The 15,641-nt window shown below is 53.4% G+C and overlaps 1 protein-coding gene across 3 annotated transcripts in view; it reads right to left on the bottom strand.

Annotated features, from left to right (window-relative positions):
- Window positions 1-239: 239 nt before the first annotated feature.
- PAPLN (papilin, proteoglycan like sulfated glycoprotein) overlaps window positions 240-15,641 on the bottom strand; it is a 34,724-nt gene continuing 19,322 nt past the window's right edge. For 2 of the 3 annotated variants that reach the window (XM_039219951.1, XM_039219953.1), the window contains 13 exons: window positions 14,611-14,691; window positions 14,211-14,460; window positions 13,111-13,231; window positions 12,652-12,790; window positions 11,099-11,576; window positions 10,316-10,453; window positions 10,088-10,212; window positions 9,674-9,827; window positions 8,962-9,099; window positions 8,154-8,281; window positions 7,963-8,071; window positions 5,530-5,696; window positions 240-1,892 (listed from right to left, as the gene is read on the bottom strand). In XM_039219951.1, the coding sequence (XP_039075882.1) occupies window positions 1,717-1,892; window positions 5,530-5,696; window positions 7,963-8,071; window positions 8,154-8,281; window positions 8,962-9,099; window positions 9,674-9,827; window positions 10,088-10,212; window positions 10,316-10,453; window positions 11,099-11,576; window positions 12,652-12,790; window positions 13,111-13,231; window positions 14,211-14,460; window positions 14,611-14,691 (2,204 nt within the window). In that variant the 3' untranslated portion in view covers window positions 240-1,716. Of the gene's footprint in view, window positions 1,893-5,529; window positions 5,697-7,962; window positions 8,072-8,153; window positions 8,282-8,961; window positions 9,100-9,673; window positions 9,828-10,087; window positions 10,213-10,315; window positions 10,454-11,098; window positions 11,577-12,651; window positions 12,791-13,110; window positions 13,232-14,210; window positions 14,461-14,610; window positions 14,692-15,641 lie in introns of those variants that run through there. The other variant, XR_005525992.1, reaches the window with a different exon arrangement.

Below are 15,641 nucleotides of genomic sequence, written 5' to 3'. Positions count from 1 at the left end.
AAGTGGGGAGGGGGCAGGTGAGGACCCACATTCAGGTATTTTTTTATATATATTTATTTTTGAGAGAGAGTAAGTGGGCAAGGGGCAGAGAGAGAGGGAGACACAGAGTCTGAACCAGGTTCTAGGCTCTGAGCTGTCAGCACAGAGCCTGATGAGGGGCTTGAACCTACAAGCCATGAGATCATGACCTGAGCCAAAGCAGGACACCTAACTAACTGAGACACCCAGGCGCCCCTCAGTCTTTTTGTTGTTTTTTTTTAAAGAAAAAGCTCCCAGTATGGAAGAGGGTTGAGAACCACTGGTCTAGATTGAGTTTTACTCTTTCCCCTAACCTTGGCCCACTATCCTGTGACTAGTTTAAGTAGAGCTAGCTAACCTCAGACTTACCTTCTAAATTATGTTGCCAGTTGGCAACTAAGGAATTGGGGAGTCCAAGAAAATAGCCCTTAGTTTCCAGTTTGTATAGCAAAACCAAGCATGGTAAATGAAAGGGGATGCTCCTCTGTATTTTTCAAATGGAAAGAAAAAAAATACCTCTCCCCCTAACCCATGTTTCCTGTGTTAAATGAGAGGTAGACCAAGAAGTATCGCTCACCCGTGATGCAGTTTCTCTTTTCCAGCCAGTGTGTTGGTCATAAAAATCAGCTTTCCCTATAACGCCTGTCTTTCCTGTGTCCCAGAATAGCCTGTTGCTTAGGCCCAGCCAGTCCACTGGAGGATGTGTAGAAGGTTAAAGTAGAAAGGGACCTGGAAGCTCATTGAATCCAGGCCTCTTGTTCAGCAGCAAGGAACTGGAGGTTCTAAGAGATGGAGAAGGATTTCTTCCAACTGAAATCACTTCATTGTTAATACAATGCCTTCCCCTCCATTGGTCCCCTGTCCTGCTGATGCCTGTTTTCAATAGTCTGGTTTTTATCTGGCAGCAAACTGTTGCTTCACAGATCCCTGCTTGGGGAGAAGAGGCTCCCAGTTGGTCACCGTACAGAGCAGGTGTGTCAGCCTGATGCAGGTATGAGGCAGTCCTCACCACCAGGCTCTGCAGGTCAGTCTCAGGAGGAGGGCTTCAGGCGCCAGCTTCTGATGAAAGTAAGGAACTCCCCTGGCCCCATTCTGTCATGTTCACATAGTAACACAGCTTCTGCTCCTTCCTCCCACATCTTGTACTGAGCCTTTTACGTGTCATATTCCACTTTGGCAAGAGCCTTCACAACCATGCTGTTAACTGTGTATGCAGATGAGAGTTGAAGCTGGTTGCTACACTACCTGGAAGGGTGAGGTTGACTAGAGTAATGAACCACTGTTTGACTCTAGATGAGATGAGAGTTCTAGCAAAGAAAACTTGCCTGACACAGCAAGAGTTAGTGTGCCCGTGTGAGATAGGTGTTAACTTTGAACCCATTACATCTCTCCACCCAGCTTTATATGAAGTGAGAACCCTGGTAGCTTACTTTAGAACCCAGTGAATTGATCCTGTATAACAGAAATGATAGAGGGAAGCCATAAAGTAAAGGACATCCTTATCCAGACTCCTCTTGACTGCTGCCTGTGGTATTGGAAGCGAGGGGCGGGTGCTGGCCGTTTCTGAGGTGCAGCGCTGCAGGGCAGGGGGTGAGGAGGTCAGAGGCTGAGAGAGCCCATTCCCTAGAAGACCGCTCCCTTTGCCAGCCAGAGACTGCAGCCTAAGAGCTGCTTCGGGGCTGGGGCTGGAGCTAGCCTTCATCCTTGCTGCCAGACAGGCTGAGCGGGAGGCTGGGAGCGGGAGCAGCTAGCGCAGCAGAAGCTGGAGTAATACTCATTGCCACAGAGCTGGGCCTGCAGGATTAGATCACAGTTGGCCAGCTCGGGCTGATCGATACACTCCCTGCTGAGGTCCCTGGGCTGGGCGGCCAGTGCTGCAAGACAACCAGGGAGAGAGAGAGTGGTTAAGAGACCTGTGTCTGCTGAAAAGTCCCACCGACTCTTTCTTTGCCTTAAAGGAAAGCAGCACTAGAACTGCTAGATTCCCAAAAAGCACAGTTATTCTGGAACCTTTTAACGCCTGTGTGTACAGTGCCTCCCCGTGCCCTGGCGTGGGCCTCATGTAGGCACATAGTGCTGCTCTGGTTGTCCTGCAACCTCAGCCCAGTGCAGACTCCCAAATAGCGATGACCCGATAATTAAACCTCTTGAAGTTAACTCCTACCCTTGCAGTTGTGACCTGAGGAGCTGAATGACAGCTGCCGTAGACCCTGGACTGGGAAGGGAGTAGGATCAATCCTAAGTAAAATTCTGAGTTGGCAAGAGCTGTCCTGTCTCTCTCATTGCTGATTTAATGTTTTGTGCCTTTAGTAGCCCCAGTGTATGTCAGTCGCTTCATTCCCAATCTTCCCACTTACCTCCCCATTCTCCCCCCTCCCCCCGAGAGAGCAAGTATTAGGCAAAGTGATTAGAACAGCTTTGCAAGCTATGGCTCTGATACTGCACTGAGCACAAAAATTCTAGTTGCCACCCCCTGCCCCTAAATGTGCCAGGAGCTTCTGTGAGAAGGGCACCTGGCTGGCTTAGGAGTTTGAGCCTCACATTGGGCATAGAGATTATTTAAAAAAAAAAAAAAAAAAGAGTGCCTGGCTGGCTCATTTGGTACAGCATGCGACTCTCTATCCTGGAGTCGTGAGTTCCAGCCCCATGTTAGGCATGGAGATTACTTTAAAAATAAACAGGACTATTAAAACAAAAAACAAAAAAAAACATTAAAGAAAATCCCTGTTTTTCATTCTGCTTCCTCATAGGACTGATGTGGCCTTACCTAGTTAACCTCCCTTTCCCTTATGGAAGGGGCTCTTGGCTTAAGCCAGAGTGATACCTTCCCTAAAGTCAGACCTCATAGGCTTAATCTTTATCTTTCCCCTTGCTTCCTCCCAAAAATACAACTAAAAGACTATATCTGAGTAGTGAATGACTTTTGGTGTGTCAGTATAATGAAAGTACTAACAACAGCTAACCCTTGAACAACTTGGGTTTGAACTATGTGGGTCCAATGTGATTTTTTTTCACTAATTACTATATTATTTTCTTAACATTTTCTCTTTCTTTGTTGTAAGAATACAGTATATAATACATATAATACAGTATATAATACATATACAATGTGTTATCAGTAAGGCTTTGATCAACAGGCTTTTAGTAACATTTTTGGAGAGTCAAAGTTATATACCGATTTTTGACTGCACAGAGTGTTGGCACCCCAATCCCTGTGTTGCTCAAGCGTCAACTGTACCTACATTTACATAAATAGCAAGCCATTTGTGCATAGTGTTTTAAAAAATCTGTAACTTTGGTATCAACTTTCTCTGAGCTGTTGCAGCCCCAGGGCCTATCACAGGGCCCAGAGGTTAGGGGCCCAGCATGGTGGCTGAGCACACCCGCTCTGGAGCCAGAATGCCTGAGCACCTCCTGGCTCTCCTCTTCTCCAGGTGGGTGACTCTGGGCAAGTTACTTAAGCTCTCCACCTGTGTGTCCTCATCTGAAATGGAAATAGTAATAGCACCTTGGGCACACGGTAACCGTGGCTAAAATTTGAATGCTTAACTGTGTTTTGCCCCATAGCCTCTTTCCCTTTCTTTCAAAGAAGTGAGTGATGCTCTATGTTTTATCCTTACAGTGTTTTCTGTTTGTCACCCCAGTGTTTTAGGCAAGAAGGTTGAGAAGTCCTCAAAGGAAGTATGCCCCATACACCAGAGCAAGACTAGGTCAAGACCCCCTACCCTGATGCTAACATTAATTCCAGTATACGACCAGACCATAAATAGGGTAGAGTGAGGCATGAGGCAGCCTCATGCAATGAGACACTACAAAAAGCATAAATAGGTGAGAGCAGAAGTGTGCAGCCTAGTCAACAGAATGAATCCAAAGAGGCGAAGGACAGCTTCTAAGCCTGAAAGTTGCCCCCAAAATATCTAAGATTAGCAACACTCTTCCAGCAGAGCCCAGGAGCCTGACTCTGACCGTTCCTGTCCTGTCTGGGAGGCAGGTCATGCCCGACCATTTCACTTACAACCACACATCAGCACGAGCCCCACCAGACTTTGCCATCAAACGACTTTCTGGTTATAATTTGGCTTCTCCTGTAGACAGGTCTACAACTAATCGCAAACATGAACACTTGGCTCTTCTCATAGCTCTCTTTCTCACACAAACCTGCATCCTGGTCTATCTTGAGTCTTGTACAAATGTACAAGGTTGGTATGTAGTCAAGAGATCAGTATGCTGGGCTCAGTAGCAGTGAGAAATGGCCCCCGCAGTATAGTGTTTTTGCCAAGGTAATGCCTTCATGCACTCAGTCACTAAGCCTGAGCACCTACTAATGCCAGGCACTGAGCTGGGGGCCTGAGGACTCAAATCCCAGTGGCTGTCCTAAGGAGCTCACAAACCCGAAGCCTACTTCAGTCTTATCTGCCACAGACCTTCATCCTCTAGCACTGGCCAGTTCCCACCTTCAGCACGGCAGACAGGAGGCAGCCAGGCCCCAGAGCCCTTGCTGTGACAACACTCTTGGTGCAGTGCTGCAGCCCTGACACCTTACCCCCAAGCCTTTTTGAGGCCTCCTGAGAACTGGCTGCTCAGCCTGGGGCACTGCCCTGCTATTCAGGCAGTCAGTGAACCCAGACCAAGGACATGTGGAGGGCAGGCTGGGCACAGGGCTGAGCTTCCTCTCCCCGCTTCCCTCTGGCTCATTTGAATATGGAGCTCTTATGAATCCATCTCCTCAATTCTGAGATGCACTTATTTTCACACTTTAACAACTCTCAGATTAGACTGCATCTGAATTGATGGTCTCTTAGCACTGTTTCTTTAACAGCATGTTTTCCTTAGTGGTATGAAACTCTCTTATGATATGGTACTTAGGGTTCATTGGAATGTAACTCAGAGCAAGAGCTGGAGAATATAAAACTAAAATCTCAAACTACTGAATAATGCAGGTAAAATTCTGCCCAGTTACAGTGTGGTCGTTTAGGGAAAACAAATATGAGGACTAGGTTGTAGTTCCACGTTGGCCACTAACTTGCCGTGTGACTTGTGGAAGCATCACATAAGGTCTCTGGATATCTATCTAGTTTGTAAGATGACGATACTAGTCCTTGCCTTTCCCTTTCTGGGTTATATGGTCAAAGGGCCATGAAGCCACTTTTCAATCATAGGACGACTTTTTGCCACCCTAAGTAGAACGGACGGAATTAATGGTCTGTCTTAAGTGTTATATATCCTATTTCTCAAGATCAGTAAGTCTAAATGATACTTAATGTCATCTATTAAAGCTATTAGCAGATGCCCATTATCCGCACTATTTCCCTCATCCTCACTGCAGCCCTCCCGGGCGGTGGAATAGCCCTCTGTACATGTGAGGAGAGGGAGGCTCAGGAGAGTCCCTTGCCACAGGTGACACTACCAGGAACCGGCAGAGTAAGCCAGGACTCATATGAGAGTCGCTCAGACACGTGCAGCACAAAGCCGGCTCTCAGGACAAGTGAATCCCTGGGGTGGGCCTCTTACCCGGCGGGCCCACCTTCACCTCGGTGCTGCGGCTGACTGCCTGGCTTCCGCGGTAGGCACTGCACGTGTAGGAGCCCTCGTCTTTGGGCTGCAGGTTGTGGATCAGCAGTGTGCCATCTGGGGACTGGTGGACGCGATGCCCGTCAGCGCGCACCGGCAGCCCGTTCCTGGAAGGGAGAGGACACCGGGAGAGCCATCCACAGCCTCCAGGCTTGAGGCCCTAGGAGGCCATGCTGCCTCACCCAGTGCTTCAAGGCCCAGAGGCAAAGGGAGGAGGTAATCGTGGACAGAGGACCATCACTTCAAGAAAGAGATGGCCACGGTGCCAAAAAGAACACCATCGGAGCAAAATAACTCAAAAGTAGAGGGAACTCACTCCAACTGAGCACACTGGTCTAAGTTACTGTGAATTTGCCTCTTACCCACATGGGAAGCCCCGCTTTTTTTTTTTTTTTTTTTTTTATCAACACAGGCTTTCCAGCAGCTGTGCAGTGCTGGGCCCTGTGCTGGGCATGTGACACACGCGCTCCCTGCCTTGAAAGTACTAGGGTAGGGCACAGGTGTTTAGGGGCACCTTCCCTGAAGAAGACCGAGCTGAGACCTGACTTGAGGATGAGGAGGAGCAACTGGCCAGCAAACAGCAGGACCAGGGGACTCGGAAGCTGGAAGGCAGGCCCTGGTCAGAGCAGGGAGGGAAGTGGACACGGCCTCAACAGGCGTTTGGACTGGACCCTGGGGGGAGGGGAGGGGTGTGAGCTAAGCAGGACTGATAGAGCTTCTGCCCTTGAATGACTGGGGCTGGGCTAGGACAAGTGGCTCATGCAGAAGTGCGCATGTGGGTGAGGGGCAGATGTTCAAGGTGAAGGAGAAGCAATGAAGGACCGCAGAGGTTACCCAGGGTTGCTGGATAACTGTGGTGCCCCTCTACCATGGGGAGATCCAGGGCACAGAGATGAGTCAACAATGAATGCTCTTTTCCACCATTTGGCATTCTGCCCATGAGGCATGGGATTTGAGGTCTGGACCCAGATGGTCCATCAGCACTGGGTGGCCTTGAAACCACGTGTCAACAAGGTTGCCCAAGGTGAAGTTAGACAAGCCAAGGACTAAGGACAGACCCTGAGGTGCATCTGCCTCCGAGATATTGGTGTGGAAAGGTAAACCAGCCAGGAAAACAGAAGCAGCAGCCAGAGAAGGAAGAACACCAGAAGACACTAGTGTCCTGGAGCCAAGCGGAGGGAGCATGTCAGGAGGTAACAGATGGTCCGGAGAAGAACACCTCAGGTCATGTGGGGACTGAGATATGTCCAGAACATTTAGGAACAGGGCAGTATCCCTGGAGTGGTGCATGGATGTGAGCCCCTGGGCGAGGGCTGAGCTGTGAGCAAGGGTGAACAGGTGGAGACAACCAGTATAAACAGCTGCACTGTGAGGGGGAGACTCCAGATGAGGCCAAGCTCTGCAGGGAAACACAGGGTCAGAGGAGGGTATCTTTTACGTTACACTTTGAAAGCGGGAGGTCCTGAGCATGTCTGCTGCTGGTAAGATCAAGGAGAAGCAAAATTGAAGATAGAAGCCCAAAAGGATAGTCAGAGGCCCGACCTGATCAGGGCAGGCCTGCACCAAGAACAGCCTACAGAGGCTCCCTGCCTCCCTCCTGTGTGCAGTCCCCTTCCTATCCTGATATCGTCTCTCCAATTCTCACCTTTGACACTTGATCAAGAACATCCTTCCCCTCCTCAGCCGTTAAGGCTCAACCAAAGTCACCTCCATGGCCACCCCTTCCTTGATCCCCCCCAGATAGGAGTCAGCCTCAGTGCTCTGTGTATACATAGCACTGAGGGCAAACCTCTGGAACTCAGGGGACACTGGGCCATCTGCCTGGGGATTATCTGGGGTGCTCAGATTACCCCAAGATCCCCAGAGCCTAGGCTATTCCTGACACACTGCAAGGAGGAAGGGGCTAAAAGAGTTTACAGAAAAAATGAATGAATGAATGAATAAAAGAACAGCTGTCTGAAACAATACTGAAGTCCCCACAGCTGAGTATAGCCCAGTGGTTCTCAACCCTGGTGTCCAGACATTGTCAACTATCATGACTTGGGAGGAAGTGCTACTAGCATCCAGTGGGTCCATGGCCTGGATGCTACTGAAATCCTACAATAAACAGAACTGCCCCAACAACCAAAAATTACCAGGTCTGAAATGTCAGCAGTGCTGAGGTTGAGAGACCCTGGTGTAGCCCAGCCAACAGAAAGAGAGCAGTCCTGTGGGGCCCCACGGTGTAGGAAAGGGGGTGCCACAGCCAGGCCTGCAGGTAGGAGTTGAAGAATGAAGCCCGGGGCAGTGGTGACAGCAGTATCGCTGCAGAAAGGTGTCTTCTCCAAACTGTACAGCCTCTGAAGGCCAGGCCTGCCTGGAATAGAGCCTTACCTGGACCACCTAATGTTGACACTTTCTCCTGTCACCACGCACAACAGCCTGGCCGTGTCACCCTCTGGCACCAGCATAGCAGAGGGCAGCTCTGTGATGGCCAGCTCCCCTAAGCCAAGGAGGAGGCACGGTCAGCCACCACACCAGTCCTGCCCCACTTGTGTCACCCTCCCTCAGGATTGCCACCTCACCCAGAACTCTGAGCTGGACCCATCTCTGGTCTCGGTCCTGCCCGTTGAAAGCGACACAGGCGTAGAAGCCGCCATCTTCCACAGCCACGTGGTTGATGACCAGAGAGCCATCAGGCTGCAGCTCATGTCTAGGGACAAAGCACAGTCAGGTAGCTCCATTCCAGGGGGATCTTCCTTTCCTCGGTAAAGGTCTGAGTGGCCCCCTGAGCAAAGGGCCATCTAACCTTAGGCCTTAAGGCCCTCCAGCTGCTGGCTCTCTCGTTCACCTGAAGGTGCCTGACTTTTAGGACCATTTCAAGTCTCCAAATACAAAATAATTCTGATTCTGGTTTGGGTTTCTAGTCCTTGCTCTACTCATTCAGTAGACTCAAATCTTGGTCCTGCCACTTAGGAGCTGTGTGGCATGTTAAGCTCCTGTGCGTAAAATGGGGATAAAATAGCACCTACCTCAACGTGGCTCTTCTGAAGATTGTATGATAGAGAACAAGTCTCATTCTCATAATGGGCACGATACATGTTAGCTGTTACGGTTACAGCCAGAAATGGGTCTGCCTCCATTTTGTCCCTCGGCCATCACCTCTCCTTAGCTGGCCTGTTACTTCTGTCCACTAACCACAGTGGAAAGACCCAGAGACCCAAATGTTGGTCTGCCCAAGGAGCCCTACCCCCAGCAGTATCATCTCTCAAGAGCCCTGGAGTCCTGCTCAGGACTGACCAGAGGTGGCACCTGGCGGCTCCCTCCCCTGAGGCCTGTACAGGGTCAGGGGCTTAAGGTGGGACAGGAAAGGAAGAGAGGAGCTGAACAAACCTGGGGGAAGAGAGAGGCTGCCCATCTCTTTGCCACTCAATGGCTGGCGGTGGGAAGCCCTCAGCACGACAGGTCAACCAGATCTGCTGGCCTGGATGGGCATCCACGACCCTAGGCTGGTTCCTGTCCAGAAGCAGTCTGCAGAACAAGCACCCCACAGCCATGAGAGGGGGACTCTGTCTCACAAGCCCCTGGCCCCCTTCTCCCTCTCCAGCCACATTCAGCTTCCTAAGAGAGCTGCTCTGTGCTGGTCCAGACGCCACCCATAATCACCTGGGGCAGTCTAAAAGACACCTCCAGCTTTGTCACCTTCCCCACCCCCAACCACCAACTCAGCATCTTGACTGTGCCCTCCCCGCCCTGCACATCTGTTTCGACACCTGCTTTGAGATCTTGCACATCTGCCCTGCACAAGACTCTGACTTGGGCCCCTCCAGCCCTCTGCAACCCCTCTGAACTCCCATCAAGGCCATCTCAGGCTCTCCAGCTCCTGCTGTGCGTCCCTTCCCTCAGCTCCTGTGTCCTGGGCCATGAGTCAGTCCCAACTGTTTGGGGAAGGGAAGAGGGCTCCTCTTCCTCCTCTCTAGTCCTCGCCCAGCAGAGCCCTGTGACCACCCACCACTCTCCCTTCCTTTCACCACTGAGACCCCCCATGGGCCCGGGCCCTCCGGTGGGGTAGGCTGAGGGCAGGATGGCATTGCTGCACTGTTACCTGGTCGTGGGCCGAATCTGCAAGGAGGAGACAGCCCCCAGGCCCCCCGCGTTCCCCACTAGGCTGGAGTCCCGAGGACTGTGGCCCTGGGCTGGGTCCCTGGTCTGAGGGAAGTGCCTTGGCTCAGCCTCAGACAGCACGGCCACGTCACCCCCTGTCATGAGGCCAGGAGAAGGGGTGAGCTGTGGGGCGAATGTGGCAGAAGGAAGGGTGGGCCACAAGGCTGGCCAGGGACATGTGGAAAAATGAGGGTCACAAGGGGGAAGACCTCCACTTCAGCCCAACTGAAGCACATGGTCCCTGCCAGCAGGATGGCCCCCTCCAGTGTGGGGGCACCCTGGCTCAGGCCCTCCCAGCCAGCGCCTCCCACCTGGGGCCATGACAACCCGCTGGGCGTGGGGTGGGGACGGAGACCTGTGACACGAAGCTGGATCCTCTGAGAGTCACGGCCTGACCTGCTGCTGCCACAGCTGTAGGTGCCAGCATCCTCTGCCCGCAGGGGACTGATGACCAGGGAGCCATCAGGCTGCAGCTTGTGCCTGAATGAGGAGAACAGTGAGCCCAGACCCCCCTCAGGCCCCAGTGCTCCTACCAGAGGGAGCTATAACCCTGTCTGCACCCTCCCATCCCAGGGGAGATCACCTGTCAGAGAAGACGGGCCGCCCATCTTTCTGCCACCTGGCATGGGGCTCCGGGGAGGTGTCATCTCGGCAGAAGAGCCGCACCAAGTGCCCCAGGGCCGCTTGCACCAAGGCGGGCTCCGAGCCTGCCAAGCTGATCCTGGGAAGTGGGGGTGAGGACCTGCACTAACAGCATGAGCGCCAGGACCAGGGACTCTCTTCATTGGTGTCCAACCACAGAGAGCTCAGCGCCCATCCAGCCTCAGGCACTTTTGGTGTCAGAGGGTCCCCCGGGAGGCCCAGCTTCAGAGCCTGCAGCCTCAGGAATTCACTCCCCCACCCTAGTGCCCCACCATGTCCTCAGACGTAGCTACCTCAAAACCACTAACCCACTGCTCGATCCCTTTGGAATTTTCAAGTTTTATCTATCTGTTTATACTCTCCCCCAAACTCTCATTAATAGGACACAGTCCCAAGACCGTGTGGAACCCACACTACATTTAAGAGAGACTATCACCATCTTGCAGGTCAAGAAACTGAGGCTTGGAGAAGTTGGATGACTTGCCAAAGGTCATGAAGCCTGCAAGCTTTTCCAACTAGACAGGCCCCGGGGTGTCTTGGCAAGATCTGACCAGGAATCTAGGCACCCACCATCTATTGGCGAAGGCCCTCCAGTCACGACCGTTTGGAGAATTTGAGGTTAGGGGTGGGAAGGGAGGACCTACGGAACTCAGGGTTTGAGCTCCAATGGGCGCAGCCTGGGGCCCAGGTCCCTAGCCCCCCACCTGGGGAAGGCAGGCCTCACCTGTAGGAAGAGCTGTGGGAGGGTGGCGCTGGCCTCCTGGCATCTCCACCCAGTCCAGGGGCACTGGGCCCAAGCTCCCGGCCCTGGGGCCTCTCTCCAAAGGCCCAGGTGTGGCCCTCCTCTCCAGGCCCAGGCTCTCCATCTCGCCACCAGAGGCCACCAGAAGGCAAAGGCTTCGTCTGGACTGTGGCCCCCATCCTGTGCCAGCCCGCCTCTTGCTGGCCTCCAGGACGGCTGCCACCACCGTCTCCATGGGTGCTCTGGCCAGAGGCCCCGGGCTTGGGGCTGCGGGGCTCCTGCTGAGGTCCCCGGCAGCTGCTCACACACTCCTCTTCGGAGGCAAAGTTATTGCCATTGCCGTGGCACCCACCATACCAAAAGCGGTTACACTGGCCCACTGAGGGGATGAAGTACCAGCGGGCAGCCCAGTCCGTGCAGGAGCCGTGGGCACTGGGCAGCAGGCACCTAACAGGGTACGCTGAGGGGACAGGGAGGGTGCAGGTCATCAGGCTGCAGACGCTGCTCCAGCAGAGCTCTGCTAAGGAGTGTCCACCACCCCCTAAGCCTCAGATGTGGGAGCAAGGCCCTTCCCAGTTCGTGGAGCAGGTCCACACCCCTGACCTGGCCCTGGGGACAGAGTCTGCTCACTGCCCAGACCTACCTGGGCTGGGATCACAGCAGCCTTCGGGAGCAGCCCATCCACCTCCACCCACAGCACTAGAGTGCTCCAGAAGGTCAGGGCCATGAGCAACCTGGACTGGTTCCCCATGCCCCTCCCGATGCCTGACCCAGGTCCCTAGAGTACACACACGCATGGAGCACACCAAGTGCTGGGTTTGTTTGTGTTTGTTTCATGTGCTTAGCTCACGATATGAACCCAGCCCTCAGCCCCCAGGCACATCTATGAAGGTGCCCAACCTCTGAACCCACCTCCAGCCCCCAGCCAGCCTGTTCTAACAGCCTGTCTTCCCAGGACAGCTTGCTCTGCCTCTCTACAGACACAGAGGTGACTGCGGCCAGCCCCTGCTTAAAGCCCATCCAGGGACCAGCCTCCTGCAGACCCTGACTACCAGTCCATCTGGCTGTTGAGGTCCCCATGGTGGTCCCTTCCAGTGCCACCCAGGTATCCCATGCCCCAGCCTCAATGACCTCCAGGTCTCATCCCAGGCAGGGTGGGGACATCCCTGTCCATCTGGGCTCTGACCACCCTATAACATCTCTGCCTCTGGAGGGGGCTCAGCCCCCATGGTAGGGATGGGGGGGGCAGGGGGACGGGACAAGCCTTCCTTGTCTGCGGGGGCGCTGCCTACAACTCTCCCCAACTCCCACAAGTTGGGGAGTCAGATGGTTTCAAATGCAAACTGTTAGGAACAAGAACAATATGGCACTGTTCTCTGACCTGGCACCTAGTAGGTGGTCAGTAAATATTTGTCAAAGAAAAGAATGAATAACTGAGCTAGTAGGAAGATCTGGGTGGGGCTCTGTGGTGGTTAAGGGGGACAAAATGGTACCAGAGCCTACTCACCAGGAAGGATGTAAGGGCATCCACTCACCATAGCTGGGCTTGCCTGCACAGCCTTCCCCAAGAGGGCCAGCAGCAGAGGCCACATTGTCAAAGCAACAGCCAAACTGGGAGGCCCGGCACTCACTGGGCTCATTCTGTTGAGCCTGGGGTTGGTGGGCCTTGGGGGCCTGTGGAGGAAGCCCAGAGTTGGGACATTGGGAATAGGTCTGCCTCTTGGTAGGGACTCTAGGCTACCTGGGGGAGGACAGGAAGAGGGAGGGGCAGAATTAGGAGCCTATGATGCAGAACCCCAGCCCCAGGGCAAGGCCAGACGAACCCCCCTGCATGCACACCCCCCCACTCCAGCCTAGGCCCATATCTGAAGCCCTGTGAGCCAGCAGGCTTCAGGGACCTCCTTTCGCTGAAGCCCAAGTTGCAGAGAGTCTGGATCACAGTGGCACTGAGCAGGCACGGGACTCCTGCCCCCTCATATAAACCAGACACTTACCGTGGAAGCCACTGCTCTGGACACTGGCCTTCTGCCAGTCTTGTCACTGCTGTAAGATTCTGCACAGCCAGCCTGATGGGGCCCCTCAGCCGCAGACAACCCATCAGGGCAGCACCCGTACCTAAACAAGCATCACACACCGGTCTCATCACCACCTAACCCCTGATCCCCACCCTCACGGGACCCCCAAGCTTCCAGCATCCCGGAAACCCAGCTCTGAGACTCCCTGCACTGGCGGCTGAGCAGTTGAGGATCCGAGCGGAAGACACTATGTCCCTGCACATGGGGCACACCATTCTGAGTGCCAAGCCACGTCCACCAACCACTCAGTGGCTGCCAGGGAGGCAGCACGATAAGCAGAGCCCTATTCCTGATACCTGACAGATCCTCAATGCCTACCCGAGGCGCAAACTCCTAACCCACGAGGAAATTTACTAAGCCTGCACAAATCTCGGCTTCCTGGGTAGGTTTTACAAAATCACAGCAGGTGGGGGGGTGGGGGGGAGCAGAAGAGGGAGCGGAGCCCACCTCCTGTTTCAGCTCAGTCAGTGAGAAGTAGGGAAAGAAGGTGAAAGAGGAACGTATCAGAGCACCTTCCGTGTGCCAGGCACCCTGGGACTGTTCCATCCTCACGGCAACGCTGGCCCACGGCTGTCACTTTTCCCAGTCTCAGCAAAGGAAGCCAAGATCAGAGGAATAACTTGCCTGATCACCCAGCACACAGCTGATAAGTGGCTGAGCTGGGAATCACCACCAGGCTGCTGGCCCCAAAGTCAGGTGCTCAGCACCCCAGCTCTAGAGAGACTGGTAGCCTGGTTTGGATCTGGAAGCTAGAATTCTATCCCACGTGCCTTCCCAGGGCCTCAGGCTACACCTCAACAGGCTGACTTCTGTAGCAAGAGCAGAAATTCTTACCCCACTCTGCACATTTGCAAGGTCAGTGACAGGAAGCAGAGTCCCCAAGACCGTACAATCAGAGCAGCTGGGAGAGAACACCTCGGGAGTCCCATCCCTGAGCTCTGCAAACCCTACCCCCTCTCTGCACAGAGCTGCCCTGCCCCCATCTCCCTTTGACTTGGTGAAGGGGAAGAGGCGCCTGCCTGCTCTGCTGACACCGGGCCCCAGAACAGCCCTGCCACTGCGGCCCAAGAGATGCGGTGTGGCCGTCAGGACAGCACCCATAGGGGCTGAGTCTGCAGTCGTGGGGAGCCAAGCCAGACTGCTGGGGCTGCCCATGTGGCGACTGCTGCAGAGAGGGGGCTGGGTCTGGCAGGTGGAGGCCCTGGGCTCCTCTGGGGTTTCCCTGGACTGAGGGCTGCTCCTGAGGGGCCCACCACCGGTCTCTGGAATCTAGAAAGAAGAGGAAGTAAAACACACATGAGGTGTCCTCCTGGCTGCTCATTCTCCATCTGTATCCACACCGGACCCACCTCACTTACCCCCCAACCCCCAACCTCCATCTCCAGAGGCCTGTGTTGGGGCTTCCACGGAGCTGCTCACCTGAGATAGGGGCTGCCTGAGGCCCCAAAGATATCCGAGGACCCCCTGGGCTGCTGTGCACGTCCTGCATGCTGGGGATGCCTGCAGGGAGCAGGCCGTCAGGCCGGTGCAGGGGCCAGGCTAACCACCACGTGCTCCCACCCCACTACTCAGGCAGCGCCTGGGCACCCAGGACAGCAGAAGCAAAAAGCAGCAGACCTGTAAGTTCATAAAACACCCTTCTCGTGTTTCAAGAGTCTTTAGTCACACAGAAAACGCTAATGTTAGCGTGTTCAGCAAAAAGAAATGCCAGATACAGAATTAGCATCAGTGTTTGATCCCAACTACGTAAAACAAAAAAATGATACTTTTAGATTGAACTGCTAAAAGACAAATAATCCAATTAAAAAATAGGCAAAGTGGGGCACCTGGCTGGCTCAGGTAGTAGAGTACCCAACTCTTGACCTCAGGGTTTTGAGTTCAAGCCCCAAGCTGGGTGTAGAGATTACTTTAAAATTTTAAAGGTGCGCCTAGGTGGCTCAGTCAGTTAAGCATCCTACTCTTGATCTTGGCTCAGGTCACCATCTCACAGTTCATGAGTTCAAACCCCACATCAGGCTTTGCGCTGATGGTGCAGAGCCTGCTTGGGATTTTGTCTTCCTCTCTGCCTTTCCCCGACTTGTGCGCTCACTTTCTCTCTCCAAATAAATAAACGTTTAAAAAAAAAAAAAAGAAAAAAATGTTTTAAACGGGCAAAGAACTTGAACAGACATTTCCCCAAAGAAAACATACAAGTAGGCAATAAGCACATGAAAAGATGTTCAACATCATCGGTCATTACGGAAATGCAAATCAAAGCCACAATGAGACACTCCTTCAAACCCTCTAGCACGGCTCTCATCAAAAAGGCTGAAATAAGAAGTGTCAGTGAGGACATGGGTGAACTGGAACCCTCAGGCCCTGCGGGTGGAAATGTAAATTGGTGCCGCCACCATGGAAACAGTTCGGTGATTCCTCCAAAAGTTAAACATAGAATTACCATAGAGCTCAGC

This window comes from Hyaena hyaena, unplaced genomic scaffold (genome assembly GCF_003009895.1).
Source record: "Hyaena hyaena isolate Hyena2069 unplaced genomic scaffold, ASM300989v1 scaffold_851, whole genome shotgun sequence".
Lineage (NCBI taxonomy): Eukaryota > Metazoa > Chordata > Mammalia > Carnivora > Hyaenidae > Hyaena > Hyaena hyaena.
The sequence above is the reverse complement of the archived record's forward strand: the minus strand, read 5'-3'. Positions and strand labels throughout refer to the sequence as shown.